Below are 22,571 nucleotides of genomic sequence, written 5' to 3' on the forward strand. Positions count from 1 at the left end.
GGTTTTAATGGTCGTCATTTTGCGTTAATACTAAAATTTTAAAATTCAAAAAGTATAGAGACTAAAATGATCAAATTAGAGAAGATAGACTAAATCTACAACTTTTCATATATATAGTTCAAGACCGATCATTATCGTTTGGATGAGAAGTAAAATGTTAAAATTTGAAAAGTACATGAACTAAGTTGATCAATTCAAAAATATAGGATTAAAAGGATCAATAGTATGAGGACTCATAACAAAATTCAATCTTTATAAAATATAGATGTGAGCCCATTTGAAATAGATTTGGGCTTAGCTAATTTCAGATTCAATTGGGTATATATCAAATAAATTTAAGAGTTCATTGAATTATTATTACAATTTAAGTGAATATTAATAGGTGTTGTTTGAATTAGACTAGATTAATTGGTTAGATTAAAAATTAATTAGGAGTAGTTAAATCTATTAACCTATAAATCGTAAATTGATTGAATTGGTTTTGTCTATTTATTTGATTTTAATGCTTGTATGATATTGGTAGGTAGATATGGAACAATCTATTTAATCTGTTATTCCCTTTGTCTTATATTTGTTCTTATTCCAAGTCTATGATATTGGTAGATACATAGGGAACAATTAGTCGCACCATTTCCACATTTCCCCTGCTTAAATCCGAAAAGAAATTACACAATCAATTACAGATCCAGAAAAAAAAAGGGGTTGGCACCCTCATTCATACCATTAACAATAGTAATTTGAGGGCCAAACAATCAGCTAATTCGTTCTACAATGAGACGATGATGTGAATTCAACTGTACATTTGGTCTTCCTATACAACTTAGATGGTGTCTTTGAGCAAATCTCAACCATGTACACTCAATGCAGCTGCTTCTACGGGTGGTAATGATATTAAGACCCCACACTCATCTACCGTACACATCATTTCAACCTCACCGGTGCGATTGCGTAATTCGAATGCATAACACCTTGAGTCCATGAAGGCAAATTAATAGCAGTATGCCACCAAAAGCAGCAGCTTGAAGCAGCGGTTGTTCTGCCGGAGTGTTCGCCACCAGATAGACGCAATCTTTGGTGATCAAGATCCAAGCTAAACTCTCCAAGAGGGACTTGATAGTTAAGGTTTTTGCTTTGTTCTCCGTTGACAGTCTGCAAACGATCCTTAAACACAAACCCCCCATCACACAAAATGTAGTAACTGATAATCCCCTGTAAGAGATCAACTTCCCCCCTGCAACCAAAACCTGTTTACGGCACATGCAAGATAGGCACTCACCGGAAAACGTCGACGACGCCAGAGCATCGATACCGGTATAGTAAGGTAGGATGATGGAATCCAGGTATACACTCGCATGCAGAATCCCCGAAATGGTGGAAGCTTCCAAGAATGCGTACCTAGGGTCCTTATCCACTCCATTGTCGAACGCAAGAGACGAAATTTGAACCAGTTGAAGAATTGCCGGAGCAATGCAGGAGAAAGGGTATAAGATGTTGATACGCGAGCCCTTGGCTAATGCCAATAGGATTAAGGGGAGTGACAGTGGACCTGATGGCAGAAACAACCTCTTGGACTGACTCAAGCAAGGCCGCCCTCTTCTCGATATATCTATCAACATGATGACCAGTGTTGCAAGGTACGAAGCAGTGGCGAGGAGAAGAACGAGAATGTCGACGACCTGCGGGTAATGGCCGGGATAAACGCTGTCACAAAAGTAATGGAAGGGGCAGTTGATTGGATCCAGAGTTTCTTCTACTTGCCATCGGGTGCATTTGAAGAAGGCCAAGCGGATATCTTCCAGGTCCCATCCCGGTTGAAATGCTGGATGCAGAGTTTGGCTCTCTATCATGTTGTTTGCATTCCATTTTTTCTCTTTTGTTCTTTTGCAGGGACTTTATTTTATATGACTTTAAGTAAAAGCAAAAAATGCAGTTGCTGTCTTTTGATGAAGAAGATAATAGACCCTCTATCTGTTGGGATGCTTTAAGGTTGGTGAAATTGGATGATGAAGTTCTATCTATCTATCTTTTATATTCTTTTATAACATTGGTAATCTCTTTTATAGGAAATATTGGTATCCTTTCAGTATATCAAAATTCCCAAGTTTTATTTAATTCAAATGCTTTGTCCTGAACCTTGGGAAGTGTGGGTATATATATTAAGGGTGCATACCATTTTTGGGGACCTCCAAATAAGTTGAAGGTTTTGGAAATAATAACAGTTTTTGAAAAAGTTGTATATATATAAAAAAAAAATACGAGGGGATGGTCGTAATTTAGATAATTAGAATATATTTGGAGAAGGGAGGTTTGGTAGGCATTCATCAACTTAGGGATGAGAGGTTTTGAAGCAACTTGGGTCTCAAGAAATGCTTTGGAGTCACGAGCGGGTGACTGATTGTTACTGATTTTATGACCCATTAACAATATACGAGTGCCACTGCCGTGTGAGTTTAAGTTTTATTTTTTGACAAAATAATTTTTTTGCCCACAACTTTATAAAAAAGTTATTTTAACTTTTTGTTTAATTCCTTTTTCTTTTAGTACTTATATTTTTAATTTTTATCAAATCACCCCAAAATGGATTGATAAGTTAACGTTTATTAACTTTATTGACGTTTAATAATTCTTATTTTTAAAAATAATTTTTATATTTTTTGAATTTTAAAATTTTAAAAATTAATTAAATGCCTAGGTAAGAAAAATATTGATGAAATGTCGGAAAGTTAAAAACGTTAAATTTTTCATCTATTTTGGGTGATTTGACAAAAATATAAATTTAAGTGCTAAAAAATGAAAAGTTAAATGGAGAACTAAAATAACTTTTTATGTAAAATTGAAAGGTCAAATAAGTTATTATGCTTTTATTTTTGGATTTTGGCTTATGTACATTTTGTGGATTTTATTTACGTCGGTATGTAGTTATATATTTATATTGTAAAGACATATATTAAGTTAGTGTTATTCATTAATCGAGTCCAATTTAATTAGGAAAATTACTTTAATATTTTTCTTATTTAAAATAAATTATATTATTTGAGGGTACTTTAATATTTTTATTTTAAAAATAAAAATATAATTGTGGTGAGATTTAAATCCATGTTAATTGGATTAGCAAAACCTTAAATTTACCACTTAACCAAAATTTTATTTTAATGTTATATACATTTTAATTTTATTATGCACATTTTATTGATACTATCGTTGTATATCTATACTATTACTTAGGCTTCTAATTAAATTAATGTCGTAAGTCAACGGAAGATTATAGTGTATCGATTCTTTAATAGTATTTTAACTTCTTGATAATGATTATATTTGTATAATAATTTTTTAAAATATCATCTATTTTCAAGTATCCACTTTTATCAATTATAGTGTATTGATTCTAACATTCATTTTCTCAATTTGATATTTGATTGATTATAAAATATTTTACTCTAATATATAATAATTTTACATTTAAAATAGGGTAAACTATTAAAATAGTCACTTTTGTTTACCTTAAGTTACATTTTAGTTATTTATGTTTGAAATGTTACGTTTTAGTCACTCACTGAAGTCGTTAATTGCCGTTAACAGTGTAATGATAAGCTGACGTGGCACGTTAAATAATCATTTCAAATAAAAATTTAGGTTAATTTATACAATCGGTCCTCATATCTTTTTTGTTTTGAGCAATTTATTTTTTTCCTTTTATGTTATTTTAACTTTCCTTTTTTTTTTCTTCTTTATTTTCCATTCTCTTCTTCTCCCTCTGTTTTCCCCTATTTTCCATTTTTAACATAGTTTTTCTATGTTTTCCATTTGTTAAAAATAGTCCCTATACTTTTATTTTTTGAACAATTTAATTTTTTCGAGTGAGGTGAGCTTGTGGACTAGTTTTAACAAATGAAAATCATAGAAAAATTACATTAAAAGAAATGAAGAAGGAGAAAAACAGAGGAGATACGAAGAGAATGAAAAAAGTTAAAAGAACATAAAATAAAAAAATAAATTTCTCAAAATGAAAAAATATAGGGACCAATTGTAAAATTTAACCTAAAATTTCTGTTTGAAATGATTATTTAACTTGTCATGTTAGCTTAATGTTACAATCGTTAACGACAATTAACGGCTCAATGACTAAAATGTTACAACACGATAATGTAAGTAACTAAAATGTAACTTTTTAAACATAAGTGACTAAAATGTAATCTAAGGCAAGCAAAAGTGACTATTTTAGTAGTTTAACTGTTAAAATATTTATACTAATTAAAATATATATTATTTTCATATATGTATATTTTTTAGATAATCTTCATATAAAAATTTTTAGGGTAAACTACAAAAATAGTCACTTTTGTTTGTCTCAGATTACATTTTAGTCACTTATGTTTGAAATGTTACGTTTTAGTCACTTACGTTATCGTTTTATTAAGAAGTGGTCACTCTACCATTAAGCTCCGTTACCTCCCTAATGGTGGTCCTACGTGGCAGTCCAGATGGGTTTTAATTGCCAACTTGGATGTTCTACGTGGTAGTCCAAATTAAATTTTATTTAATTAAAAATCTATTTTTATCTCAGCAACTGGACATCCAAGTTGGCATTTAAAACCCATTTGGACTGTCACGTAGGACTGCCATTAGGGAGGTAACGGATTTCAGCGGTAGAGTGACCACTTCGTAACAAAATGATAACATAAGTGACTAAAACGTAACATTTCAAACATAAATGACTAAAGTGTAATTTGAGGCAAATTATTAAAAATTACTTAAAATTAGTTAAAAATTAGTATTAAAAATTTCAAATACACCTAGACCACAAGTTGTCCAAGTTCATGTAACAACCCTCATCCGTCCCAATAGTGGGTAGAATGGGAGATGCCGCCAGAGCATGTACGAATACAAAATCTTAAAATCTATTTAAGAGCTAAAATTCAATTTCTTTTTGTAAATTAATTCAATTATGTTTTAGACATATTGGAATTTTTAAAAACAATTTAAAAATCATTTGGAATTGATATGGAGTGGATCAAGGGTGGTCAAAACTTAAAACGGACCTTAGATGGTTAAAACAACTTAAAGTAGTGCAATGTTGAAACAGATGTGAAGTCGCGACGTGGTACTTATGACGTTGCGACGTAAGAAATATGTAGTAGCGATGTTGAGCACCAAAGTCGCAACGTTGCAACTTCATGGTCGCAACGTTACTAACTGATTATCCCCAAAAGATTTCAAAAATACTCTAGAACATCTTTAAATACCATCAAATCATATGTCATGGTTCCAAAAAAAATTAAAAAATATTTCTAAATCATATTTGTAACACCCTCAACCTGATCCAATTCACCGGATCCAAATCTCGGGTGTTATCACATGAATACAGACATAAATTTATACTATTATTACAAACCACGTTTAATTACAAATTTGATTGATCATAAAAACAACAATGACATATACAAAGATATGTAGAGTAATTTAATTACAAAAGTTATCATCTAATATCATAACTTATTACAATTATCCTAAATATAGACAAATATACAATACTATTTATTCTTATACGCCATCAAATGTGCTTTGTATGCATAATAACTCGATACGCCACCTCATTGGTGTAGTCCTGGCATCGTCCCTCCTAGCGCAGTCTCTCAACATACTAACATGAAACAAACATACACATAGATAAGTTCATAAGAACCTAGTGAGAAAAACACCATTTACCTTAGTAAGTTACCATACTTTACTCTGAATTCATTTTTTTCCCCTCGATGACTTTGATTCTTTACGTATATTCTTCAATCTGAACATTCATATATCCGAATCAATTTCCTCTTTAGAGATCCAAGCAACTCAAAGTATTATTACATGTGCATAATCAACCCAGTACCAATGCACAATCAGCTATCATGAATGTGCACATACACAGTTGGCAGATACAATCTTCAATCATATAGATACAAACCTTTAATTAGAATAATCTTTTCAATATTATCTCATTTCCTCTTTGTATCTTTTTATTTCACTAAATTTAGTCAAATATTAGCATTATATAGTACTTACCATGTAACTAATAGATCTCTTATACCATACTGCTTTTACTTAGTAATTTAAAGAATCATATAGAACACGCAATAGAGTTTCCAAATCTAGGTATGCCACAAAGGCAGTTCTTTCAGAGTTCGCCACAAAGCCTATTCTTTCAGAGTTCGTCACAAAGGCTTACAAAATGTCACCTAGTCATTTCAAGATTGTCGTGTTTGCAACATGGATTTGCCTAAACTCACATCAGAAGAGATTTGCCCATCATTGCTTTGAGACATGCAGAGAACCTCCGGCAACATACGTCGTCCTTAGTTTCTTTTTTAGAGATTGCCATGGCCATGGAATTTCCATTAGATTTTTATATCTGAGTTTGTGTTTTCTGTCCCCACGGACTTCATCATATACCACCGCGGTAACTAGACACAGACTTACTTTACGGATTCTTCAAGCATTCATACAATCTAAACTCAATACTCTAATTCCATAACACACACCCTAAAGAACACACATTCCCACCTTACATTCCAAACAAACATATACAACCATACTTTCAACATCACAGTATTCATACACCACTAATCACATACTTGAACTTATCAGATTCCATACCAAATATACATACTGTAACAACCTAGAAATCAATGGTGTCGGAAAGTGTGGTTTCAAAATCTTGTTTCTGTAAACCAAACTCATAAATATTTTATTAATATTTATGGAGTTATGCTAGAAGTGAATTGAATTTTGGTCGGGTAATTTTATCAAATTAGGGCTTAATTAGCATATAGGGACTAAATCGTGTAAGTGATAAAAGTGTGAATTGTTAAGGATTTATAATTAAAAATTAGTGTAAGGGGCTTAAATAGGAAATATACCTTAGTTATGTGATTAAATGAACGATCAATTAAGTAATAGGTATGTTTATATTATATTAAACATTAGTTATTATAATGAAACGAATAAAAATATGATAAAAAAATAAATAGGTAAGTGAGATTAAACAAAGAAGAACATATTTTTTTCCCATTTTTGTTCATACAACCGTGAGGGGAGAAGAAAAGAAAGAAAACGTTTCTCCTAGGGGATTTTCAACTTTAATCCAAAAACTGGTTATGTAATTTTTATGGTTAAATAGTTAAAGTTTTAGGGACTAATTTGATAGATTTTAAGTTTAGTATTGAAAAAGGCCTAATTTTTAAGTCCATTGATGATTTTTTGTAATAGGGATCAAATTGCATAAAATTTGAAATTTTAGGGTATAAATGAGAATTAGGGAGTTAAATTAGGCCTAGAGTGAAATTAGTACTAAAAGTGGGGTTGATTGTTAAAGTTATGTTAGTCATGATTTTAGGGACTAAATTGAATAAAATGTAAAAGTTGCATAATTTAGTCATTGAATGTAGAATTTGCTATATATTGATAATTTATTATGTTTGTTTTAATCCGTAGCTAACGTCGACTTGGATTCCTCGAAAAAGAAAGGTAAAGGCAAAGTTGTCGATAAATAGCTTCGAGTTTACGATTTGTGTTTCTATAATCAGAACTAACTTATAAATTGTTGCATATTGATTTGTTTGTTCATGGTAAGAATATGAGGTGAGATTTCTTGTTCAATTGGGCTTGTTAGAATCACTTGATGATTATGAGAATTAAATTGCATATATTCGAGAAATGTATGTATTTTTATAAATGTATGAACTGAATATGTTTTGGGATAATCATGGCTATTATTATGTTGAATAAGTATATACATATTGAGAGTAAATGTGAAATTGAGACATTGGTTAGTATTGAAGTATGAAAAGAAAACACTATTAACTGTTCGAGCAAAGTCAGATATAGTTGGCATGCCATAAGATAAAAAGAGGTTAGGGTTACTTTGACTACGAGTCAATGAGGCACTAGGTGCCAATTTGTTTCGATTTAACCGATGAGACAGTAGGTGTCAAACTTGTTAATAGTGCTGGGCGCAACTATTTGTTTAGAATTTATCCGATGAGGCACTCGGTGCCAAACTAGTGTGTTGGTTAGATCTGTGTATCTGTCTGAGTCATGTTAATAGGGAAATAAATGATAAATCGAGGCTTGTGATATCGAAATGGCAAAGGAAATGAAATATAGAAATGATTGTGCAATGAAATAAGAAATAGTGGATTAAGAGGTCAATATAAATTGATTATGCTCAATGAAATCATGAAATTTGAAATTGAGATGGAATGTGCTAATATATGGATTTGAAATACCAAATTATATATGGAATGTAAATGCCATGTTTTAATATTGATGAAATGTGTTAGTTTTGGACTAGAAATGTATAAAATAGCATAATCGAATTTTCATAATGCATGTCATCTTATATTTTAGATGTATACCCTAATAATTTATGTTTAATTTAAATGTTCAAATTATAGAAATATCACTGAGTTACTCAGCGTGTGATTTTTTTTCCATGTGCAGGTTAGGTATTTAAAGACTTGATTGTCGTTCCAGCATCTAGTGGCAATCCCAAACTCAAGTGTTGGTGAATCGTTCTTTTTGGTCTTGACATGTACCTAGGATGTTTTATATTTAAAATGGTCATTTTATGGCTTGATGGTATTTGAAGACTAAGTATATAGGTATAGATGTAATGGTTTTAGTCATGTGGTTGATGGCTTGTTCGGTTGCTTGGATTATATGTCTAGTCTTGTTATAGTTGAGGAAGTATCATGCTATATAATATGTTTTGGTTGATGCTTGAATGTGGAATGATGCATGATATGGTAAGGTTATGTTTAGGTGATATTTGGTAAGTTTGATGCTTAAATCAAGTAATTGATTTTAAGGTTATTTGTGCTTAAGTAAGTGATGGTAAACATGTTATTTAATGTTTAATGAAATGGTATATAGATGTTATATGATTTATATGGAACTAAATGTAAGATTGTTGGAATGGATGAATAAATGCATGTTTGTTTGATTGTTGAGGTGCCATTGAGGGCATATTTGTATTGTTTGGATGTGATAAGGTTTGGTATAAATAGTAATGAAAATTCCATATAGATAATTAGAGGGATACAAGGATGCTTGGTTATGAGTTAGTATGATTCTGATTGAAAATTCCATATTGTTAATTTGTTCTAAGAATTCTAATTGAACTCCTCCCCTCTATCACTTTAAATACCACCACCTTCATCCGTCATTCACATCAGTCACCATCCATCAACCCAACCTTTTACACAACCTTCCCGCCGTCGGCCTTAGTAGCTCCACCCTCCTAGTGCCACAGCTCCCATTCGACAACTATTAAAGACACCATTAGTAGCTGCACATGCCCATCGCTCGTCCTTGGCGCACTAGCCCCTGCTCGCGCGCTGCTATTGCTGATCCTGCAAGCCATTGTTCACAGCCCTAGCCGATACACAAGCTCCAGCCTTCACACGTCACTGCTGGCCACAATCCTTTGTGTACCTCAACCTTGCTGCTGCTCCTTTCTTCAAGCCATGCGCACCCTTGCACAAACCGCACACCCCTTGTCACCTTTACACCACACTTCCATCACATTTAGCCACCAACCGATCACCCTTCCAACCAACCCTCGATCAAAATCTTTTGCTTTAATTTTTATTTATTTTATTTGAGTCTTTAGTTTTTATACAAAGGCGGTAAGAAAAATTTTCTCCTAATTTCAATTTTATTTAATTATTTAATTTTTCAATTTATTGAATTATTAATATTTTATACTAATTGAATTTTTGAGAAAATATTTGTTTCCATCTTATGTTCAGGTTAATTATGCCTTGCAAAAGAACTCGTGCTTCTGTCCAAGTTGAAGAATCACAAAAAAAAAAATTAACTGTGAAGAAGCCAAAGTGAGATACGATATCATCTTCAAAAATCAGCAAATGCTCCCAAAAAAGGCTTTACACTGAAATAGAGCAACTATATTGATTTCATGGTGTGTATTTGACAAATTGCTGAAGCCCTCAATTAGGAGTTGTTTTGTGAGAAAAGACCTAGTGCAAATGAGGAGTTAGTTCGTGAATTTTATACGAATTTGACCTCCAACGAATTAACAGAAGTTGCTGTCCAAGGAATCAAGGTACCAATAAGCTCAAATGCTATTGATAAATTCTTTGAATTACTTGATTTTGATGACGACAAATATTCTTCTTTGATGAGAAATATTGAGGTTGAAATATTGCAAGAATTCTCAAGGAACTTATAGTTCCGGGTTCTAAGTGGACAATGTCAAAGCGTGAAACTTACACTTGTTGCAAAGAATATTTGACACCACTAGTGAATGTATAGTTTTATTTTGTTCGGTTTAGCCTTATGCCTATTTCACATAGGGCCACAATTTCATTAGAGCGAATGGTCTTGTTATACTTGATTTTAACGGCAAAGACCATTGATGTGGGGAACTTCATTCTGATATAAATTCGAAATTGTGCCGCTAGACGTTTTGGCCCAGCATACTTTCCCTTTACGATAACCATTTTGTGCTTGAAAGCTAAAATTCTTGCAAACGTAAAGAAGGCAGGTTATACCTAAGGCACAATCACAGATTGAGACCTCTATTGAGTAGCCGAAGATTTTGTTCTAGAGTAACAAGTTGAATTGAGTGAGGATCCTGAATAAGAGGAAGAAAAACCCACAGAGATCGAACCAATGCAGTTAGCTGAAATCCCTGATAAGGTAGAACCAATTGAACCAATAACCAAACTTGACATGACAACTTCAACATTCAAAACACAATCACCTCGCCCAAATCCTTGTGATGAGCTGTCAAAGTTGCTGGACCTAATGCAACATATGCAATGGCAGCAACAAGCTTACTGGATATATTCAAAAATACGGGATGACTCAATGAAAATCGCTTTTACGAAAATATTCCATGACTCGTTTATTTTTGTGCTTGAATTTCCAGATTTTATATTTGAACCATGGAGTCCAAGATCGAAGAAGGAATGAAGCAATTCATTCAAAAACAGAGACAATGGAGCAAAAGATGAGTCTAATTCTGAAGTATCTGCAAATAAATAAAAGGGGGGATCTTTACTTTATTTTATTTTCTTTCCTAGGATATTTAATGTTTTTAGGATTAAGTTCTATTAGGATTTTTATTTCTCGCATAATAAAATAAGAGGTGGAAATCATAAATAAAAATGAACAAGTTACAAAATTAGAAGTATGGCAATAGATATGTACATGTTTAGGATTGGATCAATAGAGAGCTTGGTACTTAAGCAGTCAAATTGACTCACCTCCTCTTTTCTAGAATCCTACCTAGTGTATAGTTTCTATTCACTTCTAATAATGAGGACATTGTTCACTATTTCCTCTCAGAATAAAATTTTCTTTCGATTATAGTTAGGTTATATTTTGTTCAAAAATTTGAAATTTTGTTAAGTATGGTAAACTTCAATATGAATAAAGTTCTATTATTTCAATAATTGTTATGTTAGCTGAATTATGACATGAATGCACTCTTAATAAATCATGTAAATCATACCATAAAATTTTTAGTTCCTTAGGAAAGCTGGGCATGCACGAAAGTTTAATGTGCATGAAAGTTTAAGTCTCTAGAATTGACTTAATAATTTCTTGAGGCGAAATCCTAGGAAGCATGGAATGTTGAAAATGATTTAGGCAAACTTTTCTTTGGACCATTAGAGCCTTTCAAGCCAACCTTAATGAATTTTTATCCTTTGAAACCCAACTTTGAGACTATACGGCCTAATCTTATATGAACTTTTACAATATTTAGCCATCACTTCTCTCATAATTATCTTTAAATTGCCCCAAACACTATACTCAGTTTATCCAGAATGTTCTTTGAAAATAAGTTTGGGGGAGTTGAAAAGAGGTATGAAATGCTGAAAGAAATTGTAGTACATACAATAAAATGCTCATGTTAAAAAAAGAGAGAGCATATGTACTCGAAAGAAATAGATGTACAAAAGAGCATGTAAAAGTAAAATGAGTTGGTGTATTGAAGGTAATTATTCTGAAGGTCCGACGCAAGCTGAGTCTAGGGTTTTTAGCCTAAATTTATCTATCTTTTACCTACCCCTAGCCCAGCCATGTTACAACCTATTTAAAAGACATATTGATTCAAGTTTCTGTGCTACCCACATTAGTGGAGAGAAATTGATATGTTCAACATATGAAGACATAAATTAAACTTAATGATTGCAGCTTAATCCTAAATAAGGAAATAAAATAAAATTTGTAAGGATTTAACATGTCTTTATTGAGAAAACATTTAGTCTATTTTTCTATCATAATAATAATTGAGATTAATTTAAAGATATGTATACTTAAGTGGCATAAATCTCAAAATTTTTGTTCTTGAGCATAAGTATACTAAATTCATAATTATGGAAAGAATGTTTTCTGAAGGAATTTTTCAAAAGTGTTTCCAAGAAATTGTTTACAATTTGTGCATTACTCAGGACGAGTAACGAATTAAGTTTGGGGGTGTGGAAACATAAAAATATATAGACTTTAATTATAGTAAATTTTGTCAAAATTCATACTTTAATTATAAAATAATTAATTTGAACTTAAATTATTAACATATTGAATTTTAATTATTTTTATAATAAATTTCTACAAATTTGGCTTATTTTTGATAGTTTTGCACAAAAGGTGAAAATTAGCTCGGCAGACACCTCGAAAGGCCTGAACCGTCAGATGAATTTTTGCATTGAGTGAACCAAGGGCAAGATTAAGTATTTTTCCAGCCAAGGTCAGTCCAAATGATGATAATTTATATACTTTATATTTAATTTTTATCCAAGTTAAATTGGATTAAATTTTAATATAAAGCCTGAAGGAGAAAGTGGCCTAATGTGCTAAGCATTGAAGACTGACCCAATAAAGAAATTTGTAGCTCAAAACCGACACAATAAGCTGACCCAATCAGCTGACATAATCAACTTATTTAGCTGATTTAATTAATTACAAAAATAGCCCTCAAATTTCCTTAAAAATCCATTCAAATCCCTCCACTTTTTGTGCTTTTAAAAAATGCCCCAAGCTAAATTTAGCAAAGTTTGAAACACTCAAACTTTGCATCAATGTCTGGCCAGCCAATGAGGTGTATGGCTGCTGATTTTTTGCTATTTTTAGCAGCCAATCCCACCTATAAATGCCCTCTCCCCCTTTTCATTCATCATATCTCTCATTCCACACTTTTCTCTCTCTCTCTTACTTACTTTCTCCCTTCCAAAACCCCTATTTGTTTCCCATTTTTCCCTTTTACTTTCCTTTGCCGATTTCTCTCTTGGAAAGGATCCTTTCAACAACCTTGGGTAGCAGCATTCAAGTGCTTATAGAAGCTTTGGGTCAACAGAATAAGCAGAGAAGGAGAAGAGCAAACTAGTTTGGCTTCAGAGAAACACTGGATTTGATTCTAGTTTCATATTCGTTAACTTTCCTTGTTGTTGTTATGAACATGTCTATGAATATTTTTTATGTTGATATTCTAAATTTAATTAACATGACTTAAATTTAATTCGTGTTAGGTTGATTGCATTTCGTCTACTTAAGTTATTAAAATCATGTTTGTGCTGTTATAGGCCTTGGTAAATTGTTTGATTAAGTAAAACCATGATTATGTTATACTTGCATTATAATTGTAAGGTGACTAATGAATTAATTATTAATCGTATTAAAATTGTAATTAATTGACACAATACTTAATCAGTGCATGTTTAATCTTCTAAGGTAGCTGAGGGTTAAATTAACGATTGTATTAAAAGGTACATTAGCATTGCATAACTTGCAAGATTAGTGTGATTAAACTGTTTCAACGTAGGAATATATTGTTACTTCACTTAATCTTTTACTTGCTTATTAAAACTGATTAATTGTTTGAATTGGCATAGTAATATGTTCAAGAGATTAGTTAATTTAGCAAGTCTGTATGTGCTAACAAATTACCAAGTTGCCGTGAACTTATTCGTAACAACATGAACATTGTTTTAGTAATATTAAGTTAAGAAATGTAATTGATCTAACACAATTATGTCATTTTGATTAAACTTATTTTTCGAAATCGAGCTTTGAAATTTTTACCTTTTAATTTTCTTAGTTCATTTTCTTAGTTAAAATCTAATTTTATTGAACCTTTTCTTTCAAACAAAAGATTTTCCTTTAGCAAAGTGTTTTTAATTGCATTTCATAAATATTTTCTTATACAGTCTCTGTGGGTGCGATAACTCGACATTTACTTGTCACTTTATTACTTGTTGCGATTGTGTACACTTGCACATTTTCATCGTTACAATACTCTTTTTATGTCACCAAAAAAAATAGTTTTATAGTCTCGCTAGATTTATTTTAATAAAATTTAAATGATCTTTATTAATTTTAATAAATTTTTTATATTTTATATTTTTGTATTTGTAATTTTTTAGTAATTATCAAAAGAATCATGTTGAAGATGAACTTAGATAAATGGTTATCATTTGAACATAGACAACCATATGTTTAAATTAATTATAAATGTGATTTTAATAAATTTTAAGTAATTCTTATTAATTTTAATATTTTAATATTTTACAATTATTAATAACTTCTAAATATTTTTATAATTTTTATTTTTTGTTTGTAATTATCTAAAGAACTACGTATACGACCAATATGGACATTTGGCTAGATGTTTAATTTTAATAATTATTAAAAGATGTATTTGTTTATTTTGGATTTTTTTATTTTTAAATATTTATTGTCACATTAATATGTGACTCACATGGCATGCCTTGGGTCACTACTTGGTTGGACTGTTGATCACACCAAAAAAAATGTCACAGTTAGCGGTGGTTAACATTAGTCAAGGATTTCGTTAATTTTTTTTTAATTAGGTGCAAATTTTTCATGATAGCTTAATTAATTTTTTAAATTTTTTATTGAAGGTCTTTTTTACCGTTCATAACACAAATCAAAAGTACAAGTGTTTATGGATCGGGCCAAATCCTAGTTTAATTTTTAGAAAAATTATAAGTCCAATCCTAAACTTAAGTCCAGTTTGATTTGCTCAAATAGTTTACTTCACTATTTTAAAATATATTTAAAATAATATTTATATATTTTATAATTAAATTTAAATAAAAATATACTTAAATTTATTTAATGTAAATTCATACCATATCAAACTAACTCGGAAATAAAAATCTTTGCTTAAGCCAAACCCATATTGATCGAATCAAATGAGCCATTCATTCAACCCAAGAATAATTCTAGCTCAAAACTTCTAATATCATCTTCACTGTCGAAGTCATGCGCGGTAGCCATATCAAACCAAATACGACGAGTAGTGGGGTTCGGAGTTAATCTTTAGAAATCTTAATATCATAATGCTTTTTAAATCCTCCTAGTTATTATCTTACTGCAATAATTCTTGTTAAGAAAAATGCTTATGATGTGGCAATTCTACCCAAAAAGTAATGGGTTATCCCTACAGCACGTATCGTATAATGCTCAAGGCTTTATGCTAAATAACAAAAACAACTTTAAATTTATTACGAGTGAGATTAGAGGCAAATGTAAAGAGGCAGAATAACCCTTGACAATTATTCCGAAAATAATAAAATCGCTTCTAAAAATTATAAATTTATAATTCAATATAATAATAAAATTATTTTTTTGGACTCCTAAAATTCATAATTCTCCCTCCTAAAGTATTTTTAAGGGGCTTTGCGCCTATCGTGAACTTTGAAATGGATTTCGCAGCAACATTTACTTTTTTTTTTTCTATTCACAATGATACTTCTAGTAATATATATAGTGCATTACAAGTTTTTAAAACTCTAGTTGACGCTACACTCGTCCAAAGGTTACATTGTTCGTCTAATCTAACAGTTTGATATAAATGGGGGTATGATATAACATAAAAAGCTATTTTAATTTTAGAATAGTATTTTCGGATATCTTTACTTCGGAACAAAATAATTAGAATAGAATTAGGTTCGGTCAATTGGAATGTGTATTATTCATATATTATTCATATAAGGGATCTTCCAGTTGAGAAGATCCATCGACCTGAGACGAAGAGAAAGATCTATCTATTTTATTTAGTTATTCAGTTAAACCAATGATTAGTTATTGGAGCATATAGCAACAACCATTTCATTCGACATGCGTATTTTTAATTTTCCAATAGATTTACATCTTTCATTAATGGAAATTTTTTGATATAGTGAGTAATAGCTCTGGTTGTTCGTTGTTTAAGAATTATTGTTTAAGCAGTTCATACCATCCATACATAGTGTTTTGATCTAAGATTTCAATTCTTCAATGTTTCAGCAGTAGCATATTGTTTCATGGAGTTAAGGTCCAAGATATGGAAGAAACAAGTGTTTCCACAACTCTACCACCCAGTCAATTATGTTCCACTTAATCCCTATTTCATGACCACACTTTCCGACTAAGTAATGGGTAACCTTTCGAGTATTTTTTTGTCCTTCTTAAATGGTGGTGTTTGTCTATTTATATGGATACTGTTCATTGATATGATATATTATGTAGGTTCCATGCATATCAATACATATCCTACTCTAGACTTAACATGTGGCTATGCAGTTTCCCACGCGATCTCATGTGTGATTTCGCAGGAGAACATAGATACCCATCCTGCGAGCTCGATCTGCGAACTCAATCGATATGCGAGCTCGAGGAAATTGACCCATCCGACCCAAACCTATTTGGGTCTTGGGCAGATGATAACAAGTATCATAACAAGTATAATAAAAAAGTAGTTTTTATTTTATATAGAAATTGATAAAAATATTTAGCTCCAATATCTTCAAAAAAAGAAAAGAAAAAAGAGATAAATATAGTATCAAACTAACATGATTACTAAGTAAGAATTCATGGCAATCATGTGCATAAAGGCTATACAAACTAACAGGTAAACGGCTAAAAGCAACCTCCTCTTCTCTTTATAAAAATACATCGCACTTCACATATAAAATTAATTGTTGATAGAGTATTAATTAAGTTGCTATTATTATTATTATTATTATTATTATTAGAAACATGTGACTATTATAATTAGTAAAATTATTATTTTATATATTACTCTTATGTACTTTCAGTGAAAAATTAATTATTATAAATATATATGTTTAAAATAAAAATATGAAAAAAATTATAATTGTGTTGAGGGTTGCTTTATTTAGAAAAAATTTTGAAGTGTCATTTGTTGAACAACTTATCAAACCCTTAATAATAGAAGATATTATTCTCCGATAAAAAGTTGTCTTTCATACTTTATTGAGATCCAATATGCCTTAAGAGGCTACTTGAAGAGGTCTGATTCATAGAGTTGGGAGCGCTTTGTTGGTGGTGATATGAATATAAAACCCTCATTGGAGGACAATACCCTTCATTGTTGGAAATTTATTTAATTATCCGACAAACAACACTTTAAAAATTTTTCTCGAACTACTTAATCCCGACAAGTATAAATTAGTAAGTTTTATATTTAAAGAATATTACTAGTTAAAAGGAAGGTGGGTGATGATGATAAAGAGGTGGATTAGTTTTTTATTAGAAATAAATTATTTATTGAAAGTTATGTTTTAAAATTTTAAATAATATATGTATTTTTTAAATTTAATAATTTTACTTTGTCAATCAGGCTGATGTCATTTACCTTATAAAACCACACTTAATCAAGATGTTTCTTTCTTTTTAGGGTAACTTTAATTAGAGATTAAATTATGGTTAAAAATGAATTAATCGATGAAATTGATCTAATTCGGTTAATCGGCTGGTTAATCGATCTAACTCGGTTAGAGGTTGGTTAATAATTTTTTTTGAAGTTTAATTATAAGTTAAATCTGTTCGAAATCGGGTAATAAACCGAATTAACCGAACTTAATAATTAATAATACAAATTAAATGTAATTTTAATCTAGCTAATTCGGTCAAATTAATATTTTCAATTTATTTCTTTTATGTATTTTATACTTGTTTTGACAAATAAAAGATAAAAAACATATAAATTTTAATTCAATTAATTTAAAAAATATTTTAATTCAATTTACTGTTAAAAATTTAAAAATTCGACTAATATTAATTTAATTCGAATTCGATTAACGGTTTTATCATCCCTAACATTAATCAATATCTTTACTAAGGGTTTTATTTATAAACCCAATTTGAATCCTATTTTCAATAAAATTTTCCTCATAAAAACGAATAAACCTACGAATACAACCCAAAATAAAATAAAATAAAATAAATAAAACCTTGGTAAGGGACCTGTGCTAGCTTTTCACCATGAGAAAACACTGGAACCCCATTGTCCTAATACACCGAACAAACACACGACCTCCGCTTCCCTTTCCCTGCCCCGACTTCAATCAATCATTTCACCCATCAACTTGTATTTTAATAAAAAATCTCGACCATATGAATCAAGACATTACAGTTCCTCCTCCATCTAACTCTGTCCACAAGCCTAAGCTAAGGCCAACCCTTAACTCTTACTTCAACAAACCCACCCTTTTCAAAGCTTTCTTTTTCTGCTTTCTTCCCTTTCTCATTTCCCTCTTTCTCATTGCTTACCACAATCAAAGTGGCAAGAATTCTGAAATGGTAGGTTGAAATTTGGATTCTTTTTCTTGTTTCAGACTTTGGGTCTTGATTATCTTTCAATTTACTGTATTCTAACCTTCTCTGTTTTGGGTGAAAGGTGTTGTTGGCAGGATTTTGTAATGGCTCTGATATTGCTAATGTGGATTCTAGTGAAAGCAAATCTGTTCCTTTTCAAGAAACGAGAACGGGTCATGCTTGTTCAACAATGGGGGAGCCTTGCATTTCTTGTACCACCTTCAACATTCTAGCTCCTATTTACAAGCGATTGGACCAGCAGGTGATTTCTTCTTTCTTTTCCCTTTTAATATCGCTGCACCTTTGTAAATTTTGCTCCTTTCATTGATTTGTTTTTCTCATGGAACAGAACCAGAGCGTACGAGAGAGTGATTTTAGAGCATTTTGGTTAGCTAGAAATAAGAAGATTGTAAATTGGTTGCTTTACGAAAGGTCTTCCATTATCTGTCTCCAGGTGGGTTTCTTTTCCCTTTTTCTTCTATTGGTTTCCCTCTCTCATTCTTTCATTGGTTTTGACTTTCATAACATGTATTAGTAAAGAGTTGACACTTTCCTTCCGCGAAGAGCCTTAATTTCAACTCTGATAACATAAGCTTTCACTAATTAGGTAATTGTTTCGTTCAATGATTAGGAATTTTGGGTTGGAAATGAAGAACTGGTGCATATGTATGAAGAAAGCCTCGGTGCTGCAGGCTATGATACCTTCAAGCTTGCAAGAACCAACAACAGAGGAGATGGTACACAACGCACCTTTTTACTTATTTATTCTCATACTAGAGGCCGGTTTTAAGACTTTGTTTGTAACTTAGATAGATATGTTATGTGTTGCTGTCCGCCCGAGTAAGTAAATTAAGCTTAAATCAAGTCAAAATCATTTGACAATTAGAGAGTTTGAGCCCTAATTTTGTAGTATTAGCTATAGTTTGATGCAGCTGGGTGTTCTTTAGTTTGGAAGTTCATTTCTTGTTTTCCACTTTCAGTATGCAAATCTCCATTCCAATCGGCTCCTATAGATTAAGGTAAGCAGAAGAATGACCATTTTCTCACCTTTGGGGGTATAACTCCTTCCATTATGGTTCACATATTTTCCCTTCTGCTCTATGGTTTCAGTTGCCACCAATATGGGAAAAGGATGGTCAAACTCGTATCTTTTAGGCTGTTCACAGTCCTTATTACGTGTGTAGATCATCCTGCAAGATTTAAACTCAATCACTTAAGTTCTTGATTTTTTTTTTTGTTATGGTTCTATTTGATTCTTAACTCCTTTTTAGTCTTAGGCTTGAGAACTTTTGTTTATACTACTTCAACAGGTTTGTTGACTGCTATACACAAGGAGTACTTCAAGGTTTTAAACCGTAGAGAGTTGTTCTTCAATGACTTTGGAGACCGTGTTGCGCAATTGTTGCATGTTCAATCAGTTGCACCCTTCTCAATAAATCAGAATGAGAGTGTTCAACAGGAAATTATCATTGTAAACACCCACCTTTTATTTCCTCATGATTCCAGTTTATCCATTGTGAGACTGCACCAGGTAGATGTTATCGTCTTCTGAAATATGTCAGTGCGCCACACCACTTTCTTTTTCCATTCTTTTTTATGTTACCGACTTAACTTATCTCTAGCTTTGATATTCTTCTTAGGTTTACCAAATACTACAATATCTGGAAACATATCAGAGAGAAAACAAACTCAGCCAGATGCCAGTCATACTCTGCGGGTTAGTTACATCTTTGGTTTTATGGCTTTGATGATCTCCTCAGTAAAAGGCATTCTAACTTGTTTTGTTTTTCTTCGTCTCTCTCTTTTTTGTCTTAATGCTATAAATTCACAGCGACTGGAATGGAAGCAAGCGTGGACATGTCTACAAGTTCCTCAGGTCTCAGGGATTTGTTTCATCTTATGATATTGCACATGAATACACAGACAGCGATGCAGATGCTCACAAGGTTAGTATATTCAATTTCAGATTCTATTTCTGCATCTCTCCATCAGTATACCACTAACTTTTTGGAGTCTGCAATGCTTACTGACAAAAAATGTTGGCTTTACTCCTCGTATATCCCACAGTGGGTTAGCCATCGAAACCATAGGGGAAACATCTGTGGTGTCGATTTCATATGGCTTCGTAATCCTCATAACTCACAAAAACTGTTGAAGATAAGTTGGGCCGAAGCAGCTTTTGGCATAATAAAGGTTAGTTCTGCATTTTTCATTTTAAGCTGTTAATTTATTGTTCCAAATTCTGCATTTCTAACTCAAATTATAGCTTAGTTCTTACTACAGTAGGCAAATTTATGCTTCCTCTCTCTTTAGAGCGTGGCATCAAACATCTACATTAGGGCAGGCCACATCTGATACTTGGCTCAGATTCTGATAAACCTTGCACATTATAACTAGTTCTCAAATCTGTGACCTATGGCTTCACTTATTGAGGAAACCATAAGGTGACTGATTGTGGAATTTGAAATTTGTTGCCATCTCTCTGATTGGGAATGTATGTTTTACCTTTCCTTTCGCCAATGAATATCACCAGTTATCATGCTTCCACATCTGAAATTGAATTGCCACCATCTTGGTTACAGTACCAACTTAAAAAGGTTTCATTGGCTGAAAATGATGCCTTTGCCTTTCTGAGGGCTGACAGCAGCGGCAACCATATAACTTACTCGGCCTTTTGTGATGCGCTTAGACAGGTACTTTCATTCACTTCCTTGATAGGTTCCCTTGATGTACAGTGTAACTGGTTAAATTCTCAACTTTTCAGAACTATGTGCAGGTAAATTTGACTGGTCTTTCTCATGGATTAAGTTTCCAAGAGACGAAAGATCTGTGGGTCCAAGCCGATGCTGATGGAAACGGTGTTGTAGACTATGAAGAATTTAAGGTGTGTTTCATTTTTGTTTGTAAAGTTGGGTCATTTTACTAGTAGCAGAGATGCCTTTTATGCATGGCCTGTAACTCACTTTAAGGCACCCTTTTCTATAGGTGATCTAAAGGGAATATAAGAAAGCACATGCATATTGATAATATGGTTGGACACATGTTCCCTTGTCACTACAAGTAGTTTTGGCAACATATCTGATGTAACCTTTAGTCTCAAAAAATTAACTTTTAAGTCAATGTAGCATTTATGGCGACATTTCTCATTAGAAAATATGGAGTAATTTGGTTGACGTATTTGCAGAGAATTTGGGATGCTACATGGTTACAACATATGGATGAAGACTGCAGCTTAGAGGACTTGAATGAAGGCATTGCAGAAGACGAAGCTATCGGTTTTGCGGTAAAGAAAGCAGTTCTCTTCCCCCATGAAGTGGAGAAGGGAATATGGCCTGAAAACTACTCCCTTTCTGATCATGCCCGACTCACTGCTGTATTCTCACCTGTTAGATTACGGTGTTCGAAGCAAAGCTTGTAGAATAAAATTGGTGATAGCTTCACAGAAAACAAGTTCTGTTTACACATTTAAAAGGAAAAATACATACGTGTTTATATAGAGTCCCAGGAAAGTTCTCTTCCTCGTATATGTTTAGCCACGTACATGCACCAAGACAATCAAATAGAAATCATTTTGGTTACGCAAGCAGAGATATTTATGTTTTTTTAAAAATTTTCTTTTGTAAAAGAGATTCGATTCAGAAAAGTGGGGAGCACATAAAACAAAATTGAGAAACGTACGAAGCTGAATGGACGGTGGCATTGTCAAAAGAAAGAAAAAGAGTAACGATAATTTTGGCAAAACTTAGGGGGCAAGTTCAGAACAGTGGAAGGAAAAATCGCAAAAATACCCTTGTTAAGAGAACAGACCAGAATTCGGACAATCACTTGTGTACTGGTTATTATCGAACTTAAAAAGAACTTTACAATCTAATGTGAATAACTGAAATTTTTAATTAAATAATATAAGAATAATAATTATATACTGAAATTGGATGGGTATA

General features: G+C 31.9%; 2 protein-coding genes across 2 annotated transcripts; one reads left to right on the forward strand and one right to left on the reverse strand.

Annotated features, from left to right (window-relative positions):
* Positions 1-610: 610 nt before the first annotated feature.
* On the reverse strand, positions 611-1,903 carry LOC105791507 (uncharacterized). Its single transcript, XM_012619587.2, has one exon. The coding sequence runs from the start codon at positions 1,845-1,847 to the stop codon at positions 933-935; it is 915 nt and encodes a 304-aa protein (XP_012475041.1). The 5' UTR covers positions 1,848-1,903; the 3' UTR covers positions 611-932.
* A 16,393-nt stretch (positions 1,904-18,296) lies between these two features.
* On the forward strand, positions 18,297-22,218 carry LOC105791506 (hypothetical protein). The gene is made up of 11 exons (XM_012619586.2): positions 18,297-18,615; positions 18,713-18,892; positions 18,980-19,084; positions 19,262-19,367; positions 19,941-20,161; positions 20,271-20,347; positions 20,462-20,576; positions 20,698-20,823; positions 21,213-21,323; positions 21,407-21,514; positions 21,815-22,218. The coding sequence occupies exons 1-11, from the start codon at positions 18,298-18,300 to the stop codon at positions 22,046-22,048; spliced, it is 1,701 nt and encodes a 566-aa protein (XP_012475040.1). The 5' UTR covers position 18,297; the 3' UTR covers positions 22,049-22,218.
* Positions 22,219-22,571: the final 353 nt, after the last annotated feature.

This window comes from Gossypium raimondii, chromosome 8, assembly GCF_025698545.1.
Source record: "Gossypium raimondii isolate GPD5lz chromosome 8, ASM2569854v1, whole genome shotgun sequence".
In the NCBI taxonomy this organism is placed as follows: domain Eukaryota; kingdom Viridiplantae; phylum Streptophyta; class Magnoliopsida; order Malvales; family Malvaceae; genus Gossypium; species Gossypium raimondii.

Excerpts from the sequence above, each read along its gene's own strand:
- LOC105791507 (XM_012619587.2), bottom strand. The coding sequence starts at position 1,847 with ATGATAGAGAGCCAAACTCTGCATCCAGCATTTCAACCGGGATGGGAC.
- LOC105791506 (XM_012619586.2), top strand. The coding sequence starts at position 18,298 with ATGAGAAAACACTGGAACCCCATTGTCCTAATACACCGAACAAACACA. Across the intron at positions 19,085-19,261 it reads CTTCCATTATCTGTCTCCAG|GAATTTTGGGTTGGAAATGA; the intron begins GTGGGTTTCTTT and ends TTCAATGATTAG. Across the intron at positions 20,162-20,270 it reads CCATTGTGAGACTGCACCAG|GTTTACCAAATACTACAATA; the intron begins GTAGATGTTATC and ends TATTCTTCTTAG.